This window comes from Zootoca vivipara, chromosome 2, assembly GCF_963506605.1.
Source record: "Zootoca vivipara chromosome 2, rZooViv1.1, whole genome shotgun sequence".
Classification (NCBI taxonomy): Eukaryota; Metazoa; Chordata; class Lepidosauria; order Squamata; family Lacertidae; genus Zootoca; species Zootoca vivipara.
In genome coordinates, this window is record NC_083277.1 from 38,469,712 (window position 1) to 38,494,815 (window position 25,104).

The window sequence follows — 25,104 nt, forward strand, 5'->3', positions numbered from 1 at the left end:
GAGCGAACCCCTCCATCACCTGCTGACAAGTGGTGACACGGGGAGGCCACTGCTGGAAGGACAATGGGAGGGATGGTCTTGTCCCCTCCTTCTGATAAGGCAGAAGAGATTGGCTCCTTTCAGCATCATCAGCAGTTGATAACAGGTGCAAACAGTGAATGCAGAGGAGAGGTGGGGATCATGCCATTAGTCTTCCCCACCTCAGAAGCACCCAACAGAACTTATGAATGAACTCTATGGCTGGGGCACAGGAATAAATTAGATCATTATAACAAAAGGGAAAAAACCCTATGTAAAATTGCATAGACAAATTTTGTGCTCTATATCAGTGTTTCCCAACCAGTGTGCCTCCAGATGTTTTGGGACTACAACTCCCATCGTCCCTAGCTAGCAAGACCAATGGTCAGGAATGATGGGAGTTGTAGTCCCAAAACATCTGGAGGCACACTGGTTGGGAAACACTGCTCTATATCGCCATCTGGTGTTGCATCTTTACAATGGTGTTACAATGATACAACTGACTTGAGTGTAGCTGAGTCCTAGGTATGAATACACTGAGTTTGTCTCAAAGTAGCAAATTTATCTTGCCAAAATCACGGCGATGATAATGTGGTATGGGTGTCTGGGGCCTGAGATTGTGAACCATCAAGCTCAATGCTCACACCCTGCCATTGGATAGCAACTGCTTTCGGTGCCTGCCAATCTCAGTTAGATTTGAACCAGTTTCCTAGAATGAACTCAGATAGGAAAAGAAGAAAGCTTATCAGCCATTGTCCTTACAGAGAGGACCGTTCAGGAAAGTGCTTCTTCTGAGTGCCTTGAACAGGCATCCCCAAACTTCGGCCCTCCAGATGTTTTGGATTACAGTTCCCATCTTCCCCGACCACTGGTCCTGTTAGCTAGGGATCATGGGAGTTGTAGGCCAAAACATCTGGAGGGCCGCAGTTTGGGGGTGCCTGACCTTGAATGTAGTTGAGAGCAGCTGATGCTAACTAGTGCCCGGACCCAGGATCACTAGAACCCCTCTGATCCTCCTACTTTCTAAAAGAAGGGTGGAATTGTAGCCTAATAAATGTCAATTCTATACATTTTTTTTAAAGTCAACCATTTCTGATAGGAACAGTTCCCCATGTCCCTTCCCATTTAGGTCTGACCAATGAAGCAGGAGCATCACTGGGCGTTTATATAATGACGAGAGGGTGATAAATCTATTCAGTATCTGCTGTCCAGCATGTCAGGAAGTGCAGAAATAATGCTAGAAAAACAGTGCCTTTTCCTGGCTAGCTTACAAGTTGGAGAGAGAGAAAAAAACAGAAGGAAGAAGAAAAAGAGAATGCAAGCCTGCAGATGTGGCTCATTAAAATGCAGGTTAGAATAGGATTCCTCTTCCATCGCAGCTGCCTCTGAGTTGTTCTCCATTCTGCTTTCCCCCCTACAAAACCATATTTGCCTGGTACCGCGCGCGCACACACACACACACACACACACCCCAACACACTCACACTGCATTACAGCCCTTTCCTCTGGGGAAGCAGAACCTGGCGGTGCTATCTGCATGTTTATTCTGCTGGAGTTAACTGCTTCCCCCCTCCCCTGCCTCTGCATTTTATCTCCTCTGCAGCTCAAGTTCAACGAAATGCTGAACAGACAGCCCTAGTCATAACATTTGGGCACTTGCCTCTATGAGCAACTAATCCCTTCCCCGATCTCTTCCAGCTGGAAGTTGGAATAACTAAAGAGTCATGAATGATGAGCTTTCTTTGTCATGGTGGCCAAAGCAGATCTGCTGACTCCAGGACCATGTTAGACTCAATAGGTGGCCCTGGAGTTTTTTTTTCGGGGGGGGGGGAGGGTGTCCTGGCTTAACCTCTTGCATTTTCCCAAATCATGATGAAGGTTAAATATATGCAGCTGCGATTATGGGAATCCCCAGCAATGGGGGCTTCCAAACAGGGACTTAATATTGTGAATGGGTTGTCAGGAAGCTCAGGAGGAAGAGCCGAGAGATACCACCACCTCCCATCATATGCTGCCTGAGGCAGTCGCCTCCACTGCCTAATGGTAGGACCGGCCCTAAGTGTGAGAGCTCTTGTCCTTTCATTCAACTTGCAGTAGCTTCATGTCAGATTTGGAACGAGAAAAAGGTTTTTTTGGCTGGCTTATTTCCTCAGGCTCATGTTTGCAAGTTCTGAGGCAGCTATGATTGAACCAGATCTGAATTTGAGTCTCATGGAAGGAAAGCATTAGAAAAATCCAGCGTTTGATCCACTGGTGTGGTTTGAAAAGAGAGCATGTGGTACCAATCGACATGGGTTGGCTAGCAGAGCTTGAAGGAGCATCTCCACCCCATCGTTCAGCTCGGACACTGAGATCCAGCTCTGAGGGCCTTCTGGCAGTTCCCTCACTACGAGAAGTGAGGAACCAGGCATAGGGCCTTCTCGGTAGTGGCGCCTGCCCTATGGAATGCCCTCCCATCAGATGTCGAGGAAATAAACAACTATCTGACTTTTAGAAGACATCTGAAGGCAGCCCTGTTTAGGGAAGTTTGGTGTTTTATTGTGTTTTTAATATTCTGTTGGGAGCTGCCCAAAGTGGCTGGGGAAACCCAGCCAGATGGGTGGGGTATAAATAATTTATTATTATTATTATTATTATTATTATTATTATTATTATTATTATTGAACAGGTCTGTCAAGCAGGGCACAGCTAACCTGTTGCCACAGCAACGGGTTACCTTGTTCAGGCATACACAATTCCTCTTCCCCCAGTGAATCAGTTCATTCTAGCACACACCCTTGGTGTCATCTGTCACAAGAGATGCTCACATGGAATGAATGGACTTTTGGTAGTTTGGCCTCCTATAGATTCTGACAGGAACATAAATAGAGAAGCAAGTAAATAAATTCTTGGTGGATCAGACTTTTCTGACCTATAGTTCCTGCAACGGCAAAGAGGAGCATTGAAATTGCCACCCTTCCACTGCTCCAAACTCTTCCTCCTGCTGACTTATTTTCATTTCCGGCTGCTCTGCTTTATTAAAAACGTGCTTCTAATTTCCCAGATCCCTCCAGCGCAGGATAAGGACAATACAAAAAAATAAAAATAAAAAAATTGAACACATCCATTCCTATTTCTATCTGATCTGAGACCTTAGCCTTGATACAAATCTGCACCAGCATTTCTAAGCGTCTGCTTTTGATCACGCCTTCTGTTTAACTGGCACAATGCAGGTGAATGTAAAACTAAAAACTGGGGCACATGCGACTGAAGATCTTCTTAAAGCAGGCCAGATGAAAGCCTTTTTTAAGATCAATTTCTATGGGTAGCAAAACAAAGAAATGAAAAATGCAAGCTTTTGAAATTCAGTATGCATATATCTATGCCTGCATTCTCTTTCACCAGCGGAACTTGCTCCACCACTGAATTTATTTGCCTCTCTTGTTTTCTGTAAAATAGCAATACTTTTTGTAACTATTTCCATGTCTTGGGAAGGCATTCAGAAGATGAAAAATAAAACAAGTACAGCGGCTTACACCTTGGAAAGGGGAGTAAGGTGAGAGTCACGCGACTCATTTGGACAACCAGTTTGGAGCATCAAGATAACTCTACTATCAAGGCTGAAATCTTTTTTGGGAACCGCTTTGAGGTTTGTTTGTTTTTACAATCAGCAGTATATAAATTTCATGAATGGATCAAATAAATTATCCTATCCATATGTTTAACCTGGGCATATGTTTAAGCCCCATTAAACATACTTGGGGCCCGTCTGCACTGTAGATTTAAAGCAGCATCATACCACCTTACACAGTCAGGGCTTTCCCCCAAAGAATCCTGGGGACTGCAGTTTGTTAATGAGGGGTTAAGAGTTGCTGGGAGAGACAGTTGCCAGAGTGTCTTAATGACCAATCCAACTTCCCAGGGCACTCTAGGCTCATAGGTCTGGGAGCAAATAGGGGATCTCCTAAGAACTCTCAGCACCCTTAAAAAAAACAACCCTACTTTTTAACAATTGTTGAATTCAAGTTTCTCATTTTTCAAACCCAGTTTACCACATTTCTGCATCAGTTTGCCATTTATTAATAAAAAAATAAAAAATTCTTCATGAAAAGAATTTCGGTGAGCATTTATCCTAAATATACACATTGTTGTATGCCAGTTTGCCTAATTTGCACATTTCTGCAAGAAATATCCCCTGATACAGTGCATTTTTGTACGCTATTTTGACTAATGTGTGCATCTTTAAGAACGTGTCCTCCTGATATGCACAATTTCACACTTCTTTTTAGTTTGAGAGCTGCATCATAAAATCCAGAGAAGTGAGGATTCTGAAGCCTGGCTGCATTTCAGTTCCCATACAGTTTCAGGCAAGGTGAATTACTGGGTTTCTCCCCTATCGCTCTGCTCAGGAAGGAGCGGAAGAGAGAGGAGCCAGAGCGCGAGCTAGTAATGTGAAACTGTAGGGGATAGGCTAAGTTGGTAGCAGTGGCCTCCAGTCCTTTCCCTTTCCCTCCATTTAAATTGGGTGCTCATAAGGCAGGATGCCACCTGAATAAAGGCTCCGCAAGTGAGAAAACCGGAACATGGTTCATGCAGCATCAAAAATCACTTGGATGCCATAGATTGGGATAGGTCACCATAGCCACACGTGCCTGATATACTACGCTAAACAATTATAAGAGAATTCCAGCTGTCAGTCGGTACCATTAGAAGATGAATCACCCACTTGCCTTGCACAGGATTCTGCTGCAGAGATTTCTTATTATGATGTATTTATTTATGCCCCACCTTTTTCCCTGGCAGGGACTCAACACAGCCTACAGATAAAATAAGAACAGCTAAAAACATAGATTTAAAAACTTACACAAAATAATAAAACAGAGAGATAGAGAGATGAGAGATGATGAGAGATGAGAGATAGAGAGATAGAGATAGAGAGATATAGATAGATAGATAGATAGATAGATAGATAGATAGATAGATAGAGATAGAGAGAGATGCTAGATAATAGATAGAGGTGATAGATAGATATGGCTACCATTTTATGCAGGGGTTCCATTCATGATTTCCCGGCATGTTGGCAGAGCATGCATGAGCCTCGCCCAGTTCCATTCTGCCCCATTTTCTAGTCTAGCCATTTCTGGATCGGCAGCAACAAGCGTGCGCATGATTATGTGTCAATCAGACATGCATAAAATCACTGGCTGGCACACACACACACACACACACACACACACACACACACACACAGAAGTGCAGGATCCTGATTTCTGAAAACAAGGCACTGGCAATGTTCTTAGTACTCTATGTGCACTGACAACACGACAAATGACTTTGCTTTATATAGAAAAACTTTCAGCTGAAAAGAGAAGTTTCTCTGAGTGTGTATTTTAAAAATCTCTCTTTCTTTGGAAAACAAATTAAATGATTAGGCCTTTTAAAAAAAACACCATAGTTCCGGTTCCACGAGAAACATCTGCATGCAATGTGCATTTTGATGCTCACTTCCATCTCTCTGAAGCAATGCTCACTCAAAATCTGCTGAACTGGCTGGCTGATGTAAATGGGGATAGATAGCACCGTATCTGGGGCTGTCAAAAGTTACACGACACGTGTTGCCCACGACTACAAAAGGGCTGCTCTCTTCTGCAGCAGCTTATAACCTTTGTTTTTAGCATAATCTCTCCGTGTCCACAGAAAGGTGAAGCATATTTCAGTCACCGTGACCTACCTCTCCTCTAGTGCAAGGCATCACGTCAGAATACCTGGAGGTACAGATAGACCCTTCCTCGGTGGTATCGTCTGGGAGCCCAAAAGTGGCCGTGCAGTTGGCAGAGAAATATTTGTACGGCCTCCACGTCTGACCATAGTCCTGCGACCTCTCCAGCACCATGGCCGCTGGGCGAGGCGACTTGAACACCACTATGACATGGGTCAGGTAGAACTCCGTCTCCAAATCCAGCCGGATCTCCTCCCTGTGCACCCCTTGCGCAGACTGCCACCAGGAGGCGGGGTTTAGGAAGAAGTCGTCCGTCATAGCGGAAGGGAGGTGAGAGTTATCAGGCTGGTTGGCGTTACACTTGGTGCATCTGGGCTGTCCGCACCCTTGGGGGCCATGGTGGTGGTGGTGGTGGTGGTGGAGAAGATGGTGGTCTGGGTAAAAGCAGTAAAGTTCTGTGCTGTTCTGACCGCAGGTGGTAAGCGTGACCGGCGTTCTTCCAGTCGCTAGGTTCCCCACGGCAGGATTGCAGGAGTGCCCGTCACATCGGAAGGCTCTCAGCTTCGCTGAATCTGCAGTGCAAGCAGCAGGGAACAAAACGATATAAAACTGCATAAAATCAATATTCTGCACAATTGTCTACCACCCAGTCCCTCCCTAGCCCTGGATTCCCTACCAAGCACTTAACACCATTATTAATTGTTATTATTATTTGCATTTATTATTTGCTTTCTGCAAAAAAACAAACAAAAACAAAAACTTATGGCCCTCATCCTCAGTTTCACTTGACCCCAATTTGATGGCATTGTGTACCAATTAATTTGCCTGGGTCTGAGACATATTCTCGTTCCGCAGCTGTGCCTTGTGAAAACCCGATCCTACCCACTGAATCAAACGTGTGGAAAAGCCAAAAAAGAGATTTTGCTTAACCAATTTGGCTGGTAAGATCAGATTTTTGCAAGAAACAGTTGTGAGATGAGAAAAGCTCTTGGACCCGGGCCAATTAATTGGTGCACAATACGATCATAATGCAAGTCAAGCTCGTCAGTCATTTAAAAACAAATACACAGGATAAAACACAGCAGAAGAAACATTTCTTAAAATGTCTTCATACAGATCTACCTTCTGCCTCTCAAATCATTGTTTAAAAAAACGATGCATGCATTGATTGAAACCCTTTGCTATGGAAAAGAGCGTGCATAATTTATTGTGGCTGTGAGACCTCCTGAAAACAGGGCAGGGAGACAGAATAAGGAGAAAATTGGAGTGCTTGTACCATGAGTCACACACAAAAACTTGCTATTAGAAGCAGCTGCCAGCAGGAGGAGCAAACTAGAGAGGGCTCCACATGGCCACACTTAGGGCAACAGTCCTAAGACACTGGCAGCCCAGTACGGTATTACTTCATGTAGCAGCTGATAATAAGACCTGAATGCTTGAACTTGCCCTGAGAGAAAATGATCAAGCCCGCCTTGACAGTGCCATAAAACCATCTGAAGAAATACTGAATTATCAAATGGCCCTAAGTGCATGAAAAAAATGAGTTCCAATAATAAGTACAAGTGGGAAGTAGCAAATCAGTAGCTGATAGCTCCGTTCTAAAGGTAGTCAAAATCAGAATTCACTTCCAGTTTTTCTACCCAGAGGCTACACATCTTCTGTTCCTGTTCCAAATCCATTTCCTTGCTCGTTTCCATTACCTCCGTCACAATTTCACAGGATGCTTCTGCTGCAGAATATCATGCTGAACTAGGGCCTCTCACAGTTCTATGGCTTTATTCTTTTCATACCTACAGAAAGTTTTTTAAAAGGCAGGACACACTAAAGGTACTGACCTTTAAAGCCCTAAACTGCCTCGGTCCAGTATACCTGAAGGAGCGTCTCCACCCCCATCATTCAGCCCGGACACTGAGGTCCAGCACCGAGGGCCTTCTGGCAGTTCCCTCACTACGAGAAGCCAAATTACAGGGAACCAGGCAGAGGGCCTTCTCGGTAGGGGCACCCACCCTGTGGAATGCCCTCCCAGCAAATGTCAAGGCAATAAGCAACTATTTTACTTTTAGAAGACAACTGAAGGCGGCCCTGTTTAGGGAAGTTTTTAATGTTTGATGCTGTACTGTTTTTAATATTCAGCTGGAAGCCGCCCAGAGTGGCTGGGGAAACCCAGCCAGATGGGCGAGGTATAAATATATTATTATTATTATTATTATTATTATTATTATTATTATTATTATTATTTCTAAAGTATATCAACTAAAATCAGTGAGTTGGATTTAAAGTTATTGGAAATCGGGGAGAGGGAGAGCAGCTAATTGTCTTCTGCAGTTGCTTGTGCAAGCACTGGTACACCCTCTTCCCAACCTGGTGATCTCCAGATGGTTGGGACTCGAACTCGCATCAGCCCCAGCCAGCAAGAACCATGTTCAGGGATGGTGGGAGCTGTAGTCCAGCAACAGGCTGGGGAAGGTTGAACTAGTGGAAGAATCCCATAGCGTCAAATGTCTGCTTATGGAAGTGGAAGCGCCTCTTTGGATTTAGGTTCACTTTTCTTGCACGGTCCTCTAGCCCAGGGGAAGGCAGACTTAAGCCTTGTAGGATGTACTCTGTGTTTCACTAGAGATCTAACAACCAGAGCCAGGTGCAAAAGGAAATGAAGAACTTAGAATTGAAGAACACGAGTGCTCTGAACTTGCAGTGAGATCAGGGATCTGTTCTAAGTACCAGAACTGAACCGAGTTCTGCCCACTAAAATCCATGTCTGGTTCCTCCAACTCCCGGTGGTGGGAGTCATTTTGCTGTTGCTATTGTCCAACCACGGCGAGTCAGAAACCCTTGCTGCTGTACTGCAAATCACCAATCGATCCCGATCTACTTCCCACCTTCTTCTGCTCCAGCACGAGCTGTAAAACAGGCTTTGGGGTGATCAGCTGCGCCTTTCCCCCATACAGAAGGGAACTTTTGGATCTAACCCAAGAACTATGGAATCGCCCTGTTTGCACGGCTCTGTTTCAAAAGTAGACTTGTTCAAATATCCTTTATTAGGCATATCAAACCACACATTATCACATAAAATTTATATACAGATTATATAAAATACAGACTCAGTTGAGCAAGGCTTATCCCAGTCAGTTCCTTAACTCCAGGAAGAGTATAGATATATATAAATACTACACCAAACACTGCCACACCACCTACCAATTAAGGAGCACTAACTCTCTTTGTAATGGCCCAGCCTTTCTGCATGGACAGCACTCAAAAATTCAGCTACGGCTGTAGTAATTTGATCATCCCTGTCCGATAGTAGGACCTGAACGGTTGGTAGTTTGGAAATCAGCCAATTGAGTTGCAAGGCCTCTAATAGTTGTCTTCTGGCATGAGTTCCAAATTCACAGGAAAAGAAAATATGCTCCAAAGTATCAGGTTCCTGTTTACTACATTTGCAGAGACGCTCTGATTCTGGGAGACCCAAATATCTTCCTCTCACCATCATCGAGGGGAACATATTAAATCTGGCCAGCATAAACAGCCTACACAGTTCGTGGTTTTTCAAATTTGTCATGTATCCCTTTTGAAAATCTCTGCACAGAGGGAGATTTAAATGGAGAGGAGAACAGGTGCTGTGCTTTGCAACCTCAAGCATGGAGAGAACACTTTTTCCTATAAGAGTCTTCCTAATAATTTCCCAGATGTCTTTGGGATCAGAATTTTCAAAGTCAACTAAGTTAAGCCCTATCGAATTCAATTTTCTCCTACAAATCAATGATAGATTGTAAATTATATTATCACTTAAAAGATCATACAGGAGAGAGTTAGGGGATAGGGCTCTGTAATGCAGGAAGATCCAATATTTCATGGTCCTCAGCCATGCTCTTGCTGATAAAGACAATATTCCCAGCTCGCAGCATATTGTTTCATATTTTACAGAACTTGCGAGTCCTAGTAATGACCTCAGAAGGGATGCATGGAATTTATCCAGCATCTTAAGGTCACCTGAAATCCACAGTGGGGTGCCATATAAAAGTTGGGCACAAAGTTTCATGTCAATTACTTGCAGTACTGCTGGAATGTATCTGTTTCCTTCAGGAGAAAAGAAATAAGATTTGATATGGTGGGCTGTCCCTTTAACCTTAGCTATTGCCGCACAGATGTGTGTGTTCCAGTTCATATTATTTTTAAATACAATCCCCAGATAATTAAAATGCTCCACTTCCTGTATTAGATGTCCATTGATTATATAGTTTTTTGGGTTCCCTCTTTTTGTAAACTGCATAATTTTGGTCTTGTCATAGTTGATTTTTAAATTATTAAGGGAGCAGAAGTTTGAAAAGCTCTTAAGTAATTTTTTAATACCCAAAGAAGAAAGTGAGATAATTGCTGCATCATCTGCATATAATAATAAAAAAGTGGGATATTGTTTAAATAAGGAATATGAGAGGTTACATTTTGAAGAAATAATGGTAAATCAGATAAGAATAGATTGAATAGAGTGGGTGCCAGGACACAGCCTTGCCTAACTCCTCGATTGTTGAAGATTGGACCTGCAAGTCTACCATCTTTTGTAACTTTAACATATATTTGGTTATTAGAGTGCAAATTTTGTATCAGTGTCAGTAGATGTGGATCTATACCAAGGTGCTCCAGTTTGGTCCACAGTTTGTTACGATCGACTGAATCGAAAGCGCTTTTTAAATCTACAAATGCCACAAAAAGTCTTCGCTTGTTTTTTATGGCATATTTATCTACAAGATGACTTAACACTAAACATTGATCAAGTGTTGAGGAGCCTGCCTTAAAACCAGCTTGTTCCTTACCAGGCAGACCTTTGGTTAGCATCCATTGTTCCAGTTTAATAAGCAGGGATTTAGCATAGATTTTGCTTATGCATGGTAACAAACTAATAGGTCTATAGTTCTCTTGACAGTTCCTATCGCCTTTTTTAAAGATCGGCACCACTATTGAGTTATTCCACGATTTTGGTACAAGGCCTGAATGATAAATAGAGTTAAAAAGCGGGACAAGATTAATGGCCCACCATTCCACATTTAGTCTCAGCAAGTCTATTGAGATGCCGTCCATACCCGGGGATTTTCCCTGTTTAAACGAAAGAATTATCCTTTTCATCTCCTCTTCAGTAATTTGAAATTGTATGGTTCTTGCCGCAGGAGACTTAAAATTCTTCTTTGTAAAAGCTTGAGGATCATAAAAAACAGAGCTAAAATACGTAACCCAAGCTTCATCCCTTATATTGGGGAAATCAGTAGTAGCTTTTATTGAGAGAAGTGACCAGAAGGTTTTAGAATCTTTAATTTCTAGTGCAGCCACAATTTTGGACCATTTGGCTTGTGCAGACATGAATTTTTTTTCTAGGAGCATATTCTTAAAAGCATTTTTCATTTCAAAGTAGATCTTCCAAAGATCTTGGGAGTTGGTAACAGAAGCTTCTTTTAGGCAGGTTCTAAGTTCTTTCTTATGGTTGATACAATCTTTATCAAACCAGTTATACTTGTTTGAAGGTTTGTTGCTGAGTTGAAGATTTAAAAAAGAAGAGAATAATTCCTGTATAGTATTATAATAGTAATCATTGTCTGCCAAAGGCATCAGATTTTGGTTGGCCAAAGGTTCAAAAATAACTGGGTTATTTTCAAATACTGCTAATAGATCCTCCCTATTTTTATCTCCTATATAAATTCTTTTCGCATAGATAGTCTTGTCGGCACTAATAGGAGGACAGGTATCATTGTTTCTGGGATTTCTGTACATCTCTAAAACAATTGGAAAGTGGTCACTCTCTGAGCGGGTTACAACTGTAAAAGAGGAAACTTCATCTAAGATTTCAACAGAAACTAGAGAATAATCGATTACACTCCTGCCCCTTTTGGAGCAGAAGGTAAATTCTCCTGGGATATCAGGCCATATTGAACCATTCAAAAATGTAAGATTAAATTCCAAAACCAATTGTAAAAGTTTCCCTCCGGCTTTATTAATAATATTATCTTTCTAATTTCTCCCTAATCTCAGTGGAAGTGGAGAATCTTCGGCTAAAGTTGAGACATAGCGTTTATAGAGAACTGTATTGTCTGATCCAATTCGAGCATTGGTGTCTCCCATTATAATCAGGGGGACATTGGGGAATTTACTGCGTATTAAATACAGCTCTTCTGAGACTGTATTCCAACCAGAATCTGATTTAGCTTCCGACTCTATGGGAGGGAAATATATATTTAGAAGAAAGATTTCTTTATGTGCATTAAACAATGATAACAGTTGAGCATACTGTCCAATATTTCTGATATAATTAAATTTAAGGTTAGAAGACTGTTTAATACCACAGATCAGACCGGCTTTGGGGCGTCCATTCCTTGAGATTTTGGTAGCAAGTAAATTATAAGTGATAAAATTTGGAATTTCTAAAGGTTTGAGGGACCAAGTTTCCTGCAAGAAGATTATATCATGTAGAGTAAGAAAATTTATAAAATCAGAATCAGCTAATTTACACAAAAGTCCGGCTACATTCCAAGACATAATTGAAAAGGTTTGGAGAGATCTTTGATTAGGGGATACTAATGGTCAATCCGATAAGGGGAGCACATTTCCATTAAATTTGTTTACATCGCCAGAAGGATTATCTATCGGGTCTTCAGCAATAATATCTGAGGACATATTCAGCTTACTCACATTAGAAGAGAATGGATTAATACAATTGGATACCTGCATGTCCGTGATAGGCACTTTATGTGAGGTACCCAGTTCGGACCCAGTTCGGACTCATTAAGTTCTCTCATTTTATCCCAGGCTAATGAAGTAGCTATATTTGCCTCAGAGGGAAGTTGTATGGAGGTTGAGGCTTGGGGACTTGCCCTGGTTTCCAATGAATCCTCAGAATGCAAGAATGACAGGAGATGAATACAGATGACGCTCGCCCCGTTGCTCAAAATTAAAATGGAAATTTGCTTCTTTTCATTCCTAGAGATGGAATCGGAAAGCATCCCACTGCCACTGCCTCTCTCTCTCTCTCTCTCTCCTCCACTCCCCCCCCCACCCGCCACCAATTTTCTAAATGCATTTTATGGAGCAGGCAGAGTGGGGAAGAGCACAGTTGGCTTTCTAATCAGTGGTGATGACAAGGAGGCTTATCTGCTGTGCCTGCTAATGCAGCAACATCAATAAATGGTTCCTGTCTGAACTGCTGTGTCATTAGGAACAGCAGAGTAGGAGAGCCCATGTGACAAGTGAGTGGAGAGGGGGGCGGGTGGGAAGAGCCGGATCAAAACCTGCAGTCGATTAAGAGTCTTGCATTGGAAGCAATTAATGTGCTGGAGATCACTTGGCCTCCCAATAAGGCAGCCCATCCGTCACTTGGTTTATTTCTCTGAAATGAGGGGTCATAGAAGTGGGGCATGGCGGGCAAAGGGGCAGAGGATTCCGGCAACCAGGGACTTACCCTGAATGCCAAAAGGGTCTCCTTGAATAATTCATGCAAGGCTAAACAATCAAGGCTGTAGTGCGCCCTCCTCTTCTCGCTCCCGAGGGGCTGTATGTCACCAAGGTGGATGGTGCCTGGCTGTTGATAGATGGCGTTGCGCAATAATCGATGCCACTCAACTATTTATGCATTTACGATGCTATCCCAGGGGAGTCGCTCAGCAAGGTGGCTGTTTGTCGGAGGGCTTCTGGCAAATGTTTGGAGCCTCTGGCAATGACATAGTAATCAAAAAGCTGGGCAACCTTTCAGATGGCTGATGGCTGAGAGCAGATAAGCTGGTTTGGGAAGTGGTATGCACATGGCATTAGCCACAATCCAGATCTAGGAAAATACTGTGTTTTGATATGTTTGCCCCCAAACCAGCTGCAAACCACACTGAGAAAAAGAATGACCCAGCTGCATTTTAAGTGTGCATAGCCTTACCAAATTCTGCTGGCTGCATGTGGGTTGAAAAGTGGGTCTGCAGCAACCTTTGCATGATAGCACCACATGTTCCAAGTTAGAAGTTATGCAAACCCATCCTTTTTCGATGTTTCAAGTTAGTGGGTCTGCCCCTGCTATTGAGTGCCTTTCACCCATTGATGCCATGTTATGAATTAAGAAAAAACAAAACAAAACCACAGGCAGTATGGAAAAATAAATAAACCAGTATATAGGGTAGACTGGCCAGGTTTCTCGCTCCACTGAAAGAGTGGAATGCCACTGGAAAGCACTTTAAATTCTTTACTGGAGTTTAGTAAAGTGTATTTTACACAAAAATACACACACACTTGGCATAACTAATCTGTGTTAAGGGATCCTGAGTAGGCACTCTTGCTTAAGAACAGAAGAAATGTATTGCTGAATTAGTTAAGGTCAACCTAGCCCTGCAATGATCCCAGGAACCAGCAGATGTTAGGTGAAGCATCCACACCAGTGGAGTGGATCATAGTCTACTTTCTGCCATTCTTCTTCTATGCTGTCAGAAGAATCTCTTCCAAGGATGTGAGTAGGCATCCATGACCTTACTGCTCCCATTCCTGAAAAATCTTATATGCAGAGAATTGGGCAGATCCAAACTATGGCTCATCACGATCAGTCGGCTTCTCCTTCATCCTCTTGGACGGGATGTTGATAATGGCATGTCCTCCAGGAGCACTGCCAGGGCCACCACTGCTTCTCAAGAACAGCTGAGATCAAGCACATTTGGTACAGTGGTACCTCCGGTTACAAACTTAATTTGTTCTGAAGGTCTGTTTGTAACCTGAAACCATTCTTAACCTGAGGCTCGCTTTCGCGAATGGAGCTTCCTGCTGCCACCACGCCACTGCCATGTGACTTCTGCTCGCATCCCGGGGCAAAGTTTGCAACCAGGAGCATCTACTTCTGGGTTAGCGGAGCTCATAACCTAAAGCGTTCGTAAGGAGGGCGGTACGTAACAATAACATGAGGTTCCACTGTACATAGCATGGGCGTAGTCGGGGTGGGGGTGCAGGAGTGCTGCTGCCCCCCCCAAGATAAAGTAAATAAATAGAAATACTTAACTAACTAACCAACCAATTGCATTGCAGATATCTCGGTTCTGCCCTCCCAACATAAAGCCTGCCTCCCCCCCCACAATAAATCCAGGCTACACCCATGGTACATAGGCTCCTGTTGTCACACCACACACAATGCTTCATGTTCCATTTGAGAGCAATGGAAAACCATGGGAGTCTTTCTACAACCAACTTTTTGAAAAAAGGCGTTGCTGCTAGTTTTAATTCTAAACGGTGCAATGGAAAAGCTCTTTATATATGTCCCTTCCTCTTTATATATACATTTTAGTAGGCTAATCAGTTCCATGAAGCCTAACTTCTTAAAGCAGTCTGTCTCTTCCCTTTATCCCCTTCCTTTATAACTGTTGAAATGCATAGGCTCTTTGAAATTGTAATCTTTCTTGTTTGCTGTTATAATTCTGCAATGCATCAAGTATCCCGTAATAATTCTAATTGCCTTTTGAAGGCATTTGAATTGGTGGCCATCAACACATCTTGTGGTAGCAAATTTCATGGTTTAAGTATGTGCTACTGTGTAAAGAAGCTTAATCTGGGGGAAAATTCGCTCAGCCTATACCAAGCTGGTGTCCTCCAGATGTTCTTGGGACTTCAACACCCATCAGTCATGAGCTTTATAGTCCAACAACATCTGGAGGGCATCAGATTTGTAAAGGCTGATCTAGCTAATATTGGTAAGAGAGGTACGTATGAGCAGAAGATGGGATTTACTACTCTATAGTGATATAACACCTAAGCTCTGTCCATGCCTGCTTCAGTCTAAGGCCTCTGCATGCTGAAGAAGAAGGTCCGAAGAGGTCACCTTTGAATATTTGGCTAAACATGGTCAGAATCTGCCACACAGTGATGCCACACATTTTTGGTGTGTATGGAAAAAGCAGCATGCAAAACAAACGAATGGATGGATGAAGTTCCCATCTGTATTATCACTTAAAATGGGACACTTATGATATGAAATAGCTTAAACTAAAGTTATCTTGAGAGCTATTCTTCCCAGTGGAGACTGCAGTAGGGTATTTAAATGTAAAATGGGAAAGTGAGGTTGTTTAAAGCTTCACCATAAACTGCTGAAATATCTATCTAACCTCTGAAGGAAAACAGAGATGGCATATAACCAGAATGCTAGCTTGTTGCTTAATTCATAGCCCTCAGATCTAATCACATCTCTCCTATTGCCTGATTTACCCTTTCACCCTTAAAGAAATATTAAAATGGATCTGAAATGGTTTCCTACTTTCCATTGGTCACCTCCTCTGCTTCTGCTTTGTTTGAGGGAAGTGGGGGGGGGGTTACTGCAGCCAAACATATTTAATTGTGCTGAAACACCCATGCTACTTAGTCTAGTAACCAACTACTGCAGCATGGTCCCACTGATATCAACCAGTTCGCTCTAACTTCATCCCTCAATTTCTGATCGTCAGTCTTTCAGCAATACTGTATCACTATTGTACAAAAGCTTTGCATCCAGGGGGATCAAGCAGGGAGAGCCAGAATTTGGTCATAAAAACGTAAGAAGAGCCTGCTGGATCAGGCCAATGGCCCATCTAGTCCAGCATCCTGTTCTCGATATGGCCAACCATATGCCTGTGAGGAAACAGCAAGCAGGATCTGAGCACAACTGCACTCTTCCCCTGCTGCAATTCATAGCTGCCAAGTTTTCCCTTTTCTCGCGAGGAAGCCTATTCAGCATAAGGGAAAATCCCTTTAAAAAAGGGATAACGTGGCAGCTATGCTGCAATTTCCTGTGACTGGAATTCAGAAGCATGCTGCCTCCAACCATGGAAGTAGGACATAGCCATCGGGTTTAGTAACCACTGGTACCGTAGCCTCATCCTCCCTGAATTTGTCTAATCCCCTTTGAAATTTGTTGGCCATAAGATCACGAAAGGGTGGGGCTATGCAAATAAGGCCAGGCTTGATTCTCAATGGCTGAGGTCACCCGAGTCACCAGGGTCAGTGAAGAGGTTTTAGCTCTCAAACCAATGCAGTCCCACAGTGGCACATCTTCAATAACATCCGACAGTCCAGGACAGAGTAATATAAACCTTGCAAGGCATGCTGCCCCTAATGTATGAAGACTCTGCCCGGTTCTAACTTTATATAGCTGCTAAATGTCAATATGGTAACACATTTTATACTGGTTACAGGATAAAGGGGAAATTTTATTGTTGCCGTGTATGATTGATGGAAAGTGACAACAATTCTGATGAGAATAGATAATGGGAGAAGCCACTGTCTGATGCATTCATCTGTTCCATAATCTGTCATCTATTGTACATCACAAGATTATTATTATTATGCTTTTCACCAACACAAAACCAAACTACTGACCGCTTCCCTTTGCTTGCCATCACTGAGTTAAAAAGCAAAACACTCACACCAGTTTTACCGGTTCATAGAGCTGTTGAACAAATGGGAAAGAAGAAGGAACAACCAAGCTAAAGGGTATAATCCACCACCCAATGTAATCACTGGCAAGAAGGGGTGGGGGGTTGCATCCTATCTGCTGTTTCACAGAACCAAAGTAGCAAGCATGGGCTACGGAGCTGTATATAGACGGAAGATGCAGCCTGGTGTGGTGCAGCAGATAGAAAGCTGTACAGAGATCTGGAGTTGAAAAAATGCAGCTGAATGGAATTTGGATATATTTGAAACTTCATACATGCACCTTGATATCTAGGTTTTCACAAGTATATTTGAGAACCAGGAATTCCCTTTGATTGCCTCTCAACAAATTCCTCTACAATTTGAATATCATGGTCAAAACTAACATAGCCTGCCCTACTGTTTGGCAGAGTAAATGGACTCCTTGCTTTACAGGTGTTAAAGAGCATCAAAGTGGAGTTCATTTCCTTTCTTACTCAATGTTTACAACAGGCTCACTACCACCATGCGGCTTTCCTTACGCAAGAGCCATAATGTCTAAAAACTAAGCCACAATCGGGCCTCACCAAATGCAGTTCTGTGTATGAGAGGATCCCCACAGCCACTGAGCTCTCGCTTCTGCTGCGCTAACCATCGGCCAATATGCCCACCTACTCTTAATGATAAAAGGCTCTATCCAGCAGTCCACTAGTCTCTTTAGGCTCCTAGAGTGCTGACCACTCCCACAGAAGTGGAACCGACCAATGAAAAGTGTGGGAGGGCCTTGTGTTCTTGGGAATGGCTAAGTGCGTTATGGTACACTCACCATAGGGGCAACATATTCCCTTGCAGGTGGAGGTGGTGGGGCTCTAGCTCAGTGTTTCTCAACCAGGGGCCATATGGCCTCCTGCACCACCACCCCCAGGATATTCCAAGGGTGCCCCTAGGTGCAATTATATAATTATAAATATTATAAACAGAAGATGTTCTATTTACAAACAAAATAGCTACCTTTTGTAGAGGAGGCCACATGAAGGAAACAAGGTTGAAAGTATGTTCCTGAACAGCTTGTAATGCCAAAGACAGGACTGCATTCAGTGTTTTGGGTCACAAATTGTGAAGGACCATCGTTCTCCCTCCTTAGATCGTTGAGGAGCGATGCTACCCATAACTCAGCACATGCCATTAGTCCTGCGTTCGGTTTCTAGCACCCCCATATCAGGTTGAGCAAGAACTCCTGTCCGACATCCTGGAGAACCGCTGCCTATCAGTGTAGATAGCACTGAGGGAGACCCATCAAGGGCACAGCCTCATGCTTACAGACAGGAGCACACTGGAGGGCTTCTACATGCAGATGGGAGGGGATGGTTCATGCTCTACGTCACTAATGCATCTCAGTCCTCACCAGAGAGCGTTTGAAACACAGCTATGCTCTTCCTGAGAAACAGTGCATATTGGTGAGGGAGACACATTTTGTGGCATGAGTTGAAAGTTGCTCTTATTAGCATATGTTTATTCCCAACACTATCCTATGTGCTAGGTCCAAACTCAAAGCAGTGATATGCACATACATTATGCACCCAAAGTCACAGCCTATCTCAAGTTGTTTCCTGCTTGGCAGGGGGTTGGACTGGATGACCCTTGTGGTCTCTTCCAACTCTATGATTCTGTGATTCTATAAGTACTGTACTTGCAACAAACACGACAGTGTGCTGAATACGGAATCATAACTCTCAATCTTGCATGGCTCTCCTTATAGTAGAGCCTGGCATCTGAGCATTTGTGCAAACCAAAAAATTCTTGCCTAAGATTTCACTGTTGAAAAAACCAGTAATCCCATTTCAACCTGGTCTGAATCCCAGTGCAGCATGGTTCTGGGAGAATTACCGTCCTCTGTGCCTCTGTTTTCTGGCTTTGAAATGGGAACAACCGGGACCTAGGCGGGGATGAAACACAGGTATTGCCAGCCTCTGGACTCGGTGACAGAGTGGGCTATATACATCGAAAGAAAGAACGGACGACTTCGCCTCTTCCTACAAATAAACACTCCGAAGAGGCTTTAAAGCTTTTCCCCATCATTGATTGGAAACCTATGCGTAATTCCGCTTACCTGCTCCAGGATGGCCAGAAATAATATACTCCAGGAATACGATCAGCGTTATGCTCTTATGCTGCATGACTCCGCCTAGGAAATCCATCTTCTCCGGAGGCGCGAGGGCAATAATAATAATGATTATATTTCTACAAGCTTGGTGCCCGCATGACCATTCTTTTTTTTGAGGGGGGGGGGCAGAGCAGACAAAACAAAAACACTTTCCTTCAGGGCAGCGATGACTGCGGGCTCCTCGTGCTTCTCTTTCCCTGAAGGGGTGGGTGGGAACCCGTTGCGCGTGTCTCTTTCCTCTCTCTCTCTCTCTCCCCCTCGGATCTAAGGCGCGCTTCCCAGCTCCGCGGCCGCTTCGCTTCCCCCGGCGCGTCCACCTCAGCCGCCCATCGCCTCCCAATGGTTTCAGTCAGAGCGCCGGCTGCCTGCTTCGGGGAAGAGCCCCTTCGCCCCCTCCCCGCTTCGCCCCCCCCCCCGAGACGAGGTGAAGTTCACACGTCTGGCACAGCAAGCCGAGCGGAGCAAGCCTGGTCCTCCTCCTCCTCCTCCTCCTCGCCCGCCGACCTTTCGCAGGGTCAAGGCGACGACGCAGCTCGGAGGGCGAAAGTTCCCTCGGAGTTCGCTCAACTTTCGATTTCACTTCGGACCTTCCCTTGGCCGCCCAAATGTTTCCACTCGGCTCTCCTCCTCCTCCTCCTCGCGCAGGACTGACTCGCGCTTTGGCGCTTCTCTAACGCGAGGGCAATCGAGGGCAATGCCGCCTTTGTTTTACCACCCTCTCACCCCACAACCACCCCCTCCTCGGTCGCCGAAGCACGGCCTTCTCCCCCACCCACTTTGGACTATCGCCGGTCTCTCAGAGGCGATCCTATGTATTCCACCGGCTTTAAAAGAAAATGGATTATTATTATTATTATTATTATTGCTACTACTATTCAGGGCAGCGCTGGGCTTGGGTGGCTTTTGTGGGGATTGGAGAATAGCCCCTTCCTTCACTTTCAGGTGCCTTGGATCAGTGCCTTCTTAAAAAAAAAATGACGATGAGCTAATTTTTTTGGGAGGCGAGGCTTCTTTGCGCCGAGCTGCTCGCGTCTCTCTTCCTGGCCCGCCCCAACCCCGCGGCGATCGCCTTTGCCGGCCACCTCGGTCCCCTCTAGCCCCGTCTGGCTGCAAAAGGGATTATTCTGACATGCGATCCTCTTCCTGTCCTTTTATACGTGTGCGTGTCTGTGTTTTTCATCTCACTTGCGCACTCCTTAGGCTGCTTGCCGCCGTTCTCCAGACGCACGTGTCCGTGTTTGCTCGCTCGCAGAGCTTCTCCTTTTCCCCCGGTTCGCAAGAGCCCGTCAAGCCTCCAGCTCCGACGCTGCTCTTGTCCAGGGCCTTTAAAACCAAATGCCCGGCGGCGACGCGCGGGGAAAGCGCTCCTTCCTCCGTTGCTTCCCCCTTCGCACCGGCCAGGCTCGGGGTCGTTTCGTGTCTCTGCAGCGCCCCCGTCAGTCATAACGGCCAACAGCAGCAGGCGCCAGATGCGCATAGCACCAAGGCAGGCGGGCGACAGAGGCAAAGTGGTCCACGATAAGGAGGGTTTAACAAATTGCTGCTGTGATCGGACATGTGCTGTCCTGCTTAGTGGCTTCTTCGACCACTAAGGATGGATGCTGATTAATGAGCAGCATTAATTACCTGCCAGAGCCTGTCTGGAAGGAGAAGCAGAAGTTGGATTTAAGCAAGGAAAAGTAAGATTGAATTTTTGCAGCTGGTTGGAAGCTAAGCAATGCTTTGGCGGACTGGCTGCAGTGCAGGCTGGGGTTTCTCCATCTCCCTGGGGTTTACAGGCTCATGCAAAGTTATTTTGCTGCCAGAGGCAAAACAGTAGATCACTTCCCTGCTCCAAGTCAAGGTGTGTCCTTCCCAAGGCCAGCCAAGGTGGGGTTTTTTTGTTTTGTTTTTTGCATCTGAGACAGAATATCCCACAAGTGGCTTTGCAAGTAAAATACATAACCATTAGCTGCCCTTTCACGATATTGAAACCCAGCCCAGCCCTTTACAACTTTGTAATCAGTCCTCCGTGTTTTCTCCTCGCAAAGTTCCATAAGGAGAGCCAGGGCAAAGTTCCATAAGGAGAGCCAGGGCAGTCTCTTACAGCAAAAAGACTAGAGGGGTCCTCAGCCGCTTTTGCGTATGGAGGCAGATTTGAAAATTTAAGAAACTGTTATGGGCATTGCCAACCCACATCACAGATTAAAAAACAACAACACACACACACAAACTGGTGGTGCTCAGAACTACTTTCAAAAATACCTACCCCCCCGTACCCCCGCAAAGTGATAAAACTCTTTTGCCACTTTGACAAAAAGGATGTTGGACTGGATGGGTCATGCCCTGATTCAGGGCAATGTTCTATGTTCTAACACAGGCAACAACAAAACCCTCACACAACAGACAAGCCCCTTCCAAGCAATGAACAACAACAAAGGGTAACCTTTATTTTTTTATTACAAATAAATAAGGGGCAGGGGTTCTTGGCAGGCACCAAGTCTGTGCGACCAGAGGCAAAAGTGGGAGAGCAGTTATCTGATTTTCACAGTTACAGGTAGGTAGCCGTGTTTGTCTGGCATAGTCGAAACAAAAAAAAAAATTCCTTCCAGTAGCACCTTAGAGACCAACTAAGTTTGTCATTGGTATGAGCTTTCGTGTGCATGCACACTTCTTCAGATACAGTGAAACAGAAGTCACCAGATCCTTATATATAGTGAGAGGGGGGAGGGGTATTACTCAGGGGTATTACTCTCACTATATATAAGGACAACTCTACCAGGAATCACCCAGCCTGGCAAGAGTTCCACAAGGAAAAACAAACCATTTACTACTCTCAACTGGAGTTATTGGAAAAAACAGAAAAACAAAAAACTCTCTAACCTTTCCAACCTACAGGCTACTAATCAAAACAACAAGATCAACAATATTGTCAATCTCTCACAGCAAACACTCAGCCCAGCTGAGGAATCAGTCTTTTCTGCCCTGCCAAATCCCCACACATGATTCAGTTCTGCGGGGACTTGGAAGCATTTTTCCGCCGTTTATGCCTGAAGGAGTACTTTTAACACACACAAGAACAAGACAAAGTAGAACAAACAACATCCCCACAACACAACATCTCTCAACCTACTGGGGAACAACCACCACTCTCCCAACACATTAATGAACAGAACATTGACCACCAACTACCACCGAAAAGATGTTACACAAAAAGGGACTCCACATGGACCTCTCCTGATGGACGCAATACCACACTAGATCTGGGTATCTGAAGAAGTGTGCATGCACACGAAAGCTCATACCAATGACAAACTTAGCTGGTCTCTAAGGTGCTACTGGAAGGAATTTTTTAATTTTGTTTCGACTGATTTTCACACTCACCCTCTCTAGCCTTCACCCAAACAAGCAGAAGGCATTATGAGAGCACAAGGTCACCTTCCTGCTGGGCACAAATATTTGGGGTGCGAAGCAGGCCAGTGATGAATGTAGCCTGAGGAGAGAGTGTGTGGCCTGGGAAGAGTATCTAGGGCCAGATACAGAGGCCTTAGAGGGCCACTACCATGCCCTGCCAACTTGAAGTCCCCCCCCCCCCGGCTTACCCACAGTCACAAAATGTTTCCACAACTATGCGTGTGGTTATGTTTGCATGTTGCGTACACGCATACTGATCACTGTTCACTGCTGCGATCCTTTCCTGTCTTCTTGCTGCAACACCACCAAATACATCACTGCATTATACCCATTTTACAGATGGTGTGTCAATGCTGAACGACAGAAATTTCATTAAGGCCACCCAGCGAATCTGCAGATTAGGTGGGGTTTGAACCCTAGTTTCTATATCTTCCCAAGCAGTCTGTTTACTGGGTCACATTACGATTTCCACAACTCTCTGTTTTTAGCCCCTGAGTGTCTGTACGGTATCACCAGAACTGATTACTGCCTACTGGAGCCATAAAGTGGATTTTCTAATCTCTTTCTGCAATAGTTCTGACTGACTGCATGAGTGGGACATATTCAGAGGCAAAATTTCCACCAGCCATTCCTTTCTTTCCTTTCTTCATTCCTTTCTTCCAGCCAGATTTCCAGGCCTGCAGCGCTCTGATAACAGGCTTATTATCCCCACCCTTGGCAAATGTGCCTTTGACTTAATTCCCTGCTCTGCAAAAATGTTTCATTCTTTTCTTTCTCTTCCCCAAGGCATTTGTGGGCCATGTGTGTAAGACTTAAGATAGTAAGAAGCACTTCACTTCTGCTTTGGTTCATCTGAGTTACCCCCCCCCTCGTCCACCCCATTACACATGTTTTCATCACTGGGGCTGGTGGGGGTGAATTAGGAAGGTGTGCTCTTACTGTGTAAAAGGCATATTATTCTAGCACGTACCCGGAGGTGTGAGAGATCTGTACTAAAATATGATGGTCTGGAAGTGCCTGATAAGAGTAAGTTAAATAATCAGCCATTTGACACCCCAAATTGGCTGACTGAGGCAGCCAACTGAATGGAATAGGATAGTTGGGTTGTTCTCCTCCTCTATGAAGCCAGGCACATATTGAGATCCTCTTCAGAGTCCCTCCCCCTCCTCATGATCAGAGAAGCAAGGGGCTTGCCTTAGGACAGGGGCTTCTCAAAGGTGACCCCAACGTTATAGAAATCTCTCCTGAGGAGAGTTCACATTGCTCCTTTCTGGGTGGACATCAAATGCCTGGAAAGGGCTGCCTTGTTTTATAGCAATTTGGAGGTTTTGTCATTATGTTATGCTACCGTTGTATGGCTCCCATGATTCTTTGTAGACTTACATGTTGGTGTCAGTTTTATAGGACATTTTGTTGCTGTGATTTTTTTAAAAAAAATATGTTTCATCACCTTGTTGTTGTTGTTTAGTCGTTTAGTTGTATCCGACTCTTCGTGACCCCATGGACCATAGCACGCCAGGCACTCCTGTCTTGCACTGCCTCCCGCAATTTGGTCAAACTCATGTTCGTAGCTTCGAGAACACTGTCCAACCATCTCGTCCTCTGTCGTCCCCTTCTCCTAGTGCCCGCAATCTTTCCCAACATCAGGGTCTTTTCCAGGGAATCTTCTCTTCTCATGAGGTGGCCAAAGTATTGGAGCCTCAGCTTCAGGATCTGTCCTTCCAGTGAGCACTCAGGGCTGATTTCCTTAAGAATGGATAGGTTTGATCTTCTTGCAGTCCATGGGACTCTCAAGAGTCTCCTCCAGCACCATAATTCAAAAGCATCAATTCTTCGGCGATCAGCCTTCTTTATGGTCCAGCTCTCACTTCCATACATCACTACTGGGAAAACCATAGCTTTAACTATACGGGCCTTTGTAGGCAAGGTGATGTCTCTGCTTTTTAAGATGCTGTCTAGGTTTGTCATTGCTTTTCTCCCAAGAAGCAGGCGTCTTTTAATTTCGTGACTGCTGTCACCATCTGCAGTGATCAAGGAGCCCAAGAAAGTAAAATCTCTCACTGCCTCCATTTCTTCCCCTTCTAAATTCATCATAATTCATCACCTTATTGTGAATTTAACTTGTTGTAAAGCTCTGCTAGTGATTACTGGAACCCCAAGGTGGTATACAGATGATTTAATACCTAGTGGCGCCCACCCTGTGGAATGCCCTCCCGTAAGATGTCAAGGAGATAAACAACTATACAACTTTTAGAAGACACCTGAAGGCAGCCCTGTGTAGGGAAGTTTTTAATGTCTGGTGTTTTATATTTGTTGGAAGTCACCCAGTCAGATGGGCAGGGTACTACTACTACTACTACTACTACTACTACTACTACTACTACTAATTATAATATAAACAGGGTAGGGGAGTCTCAAAGGTGATCTACATTAAGGCCCACAAATGAAA

General features: G+C 44.4%; 1 protein-coding gene across 1 annotated transcript in view; it reads right to left on the reverse strand.

The window, feature by feature from the left end:
• LOC118080763 (netrin-4-like) overlaps positions 1–20,232 on the reverse strand; it is a 67,121-nt gene extending 46,889 nt beyond the window's left edge. The window contains exons 1-2 of the mRNA XM_035106497.2: positions 19,209–20,232; positions 5,729–6,288 (exon numbers count right to left, since the gene is read on the reverse strand). Of these exons, the coding sequence (XP_034962388.1) occupies positions 5,729–6,288; positions 19,209–19,296 (648 nt within the window). The 5' untranslated portion in view covers positions 19,297–20,232. The remainder of the gene's footprint in view (positions 1–5,728; positions 6,289–19,208) is intronic.
• Positions 20,233–25,104: the final 4,872 nt, after the last annotated feature.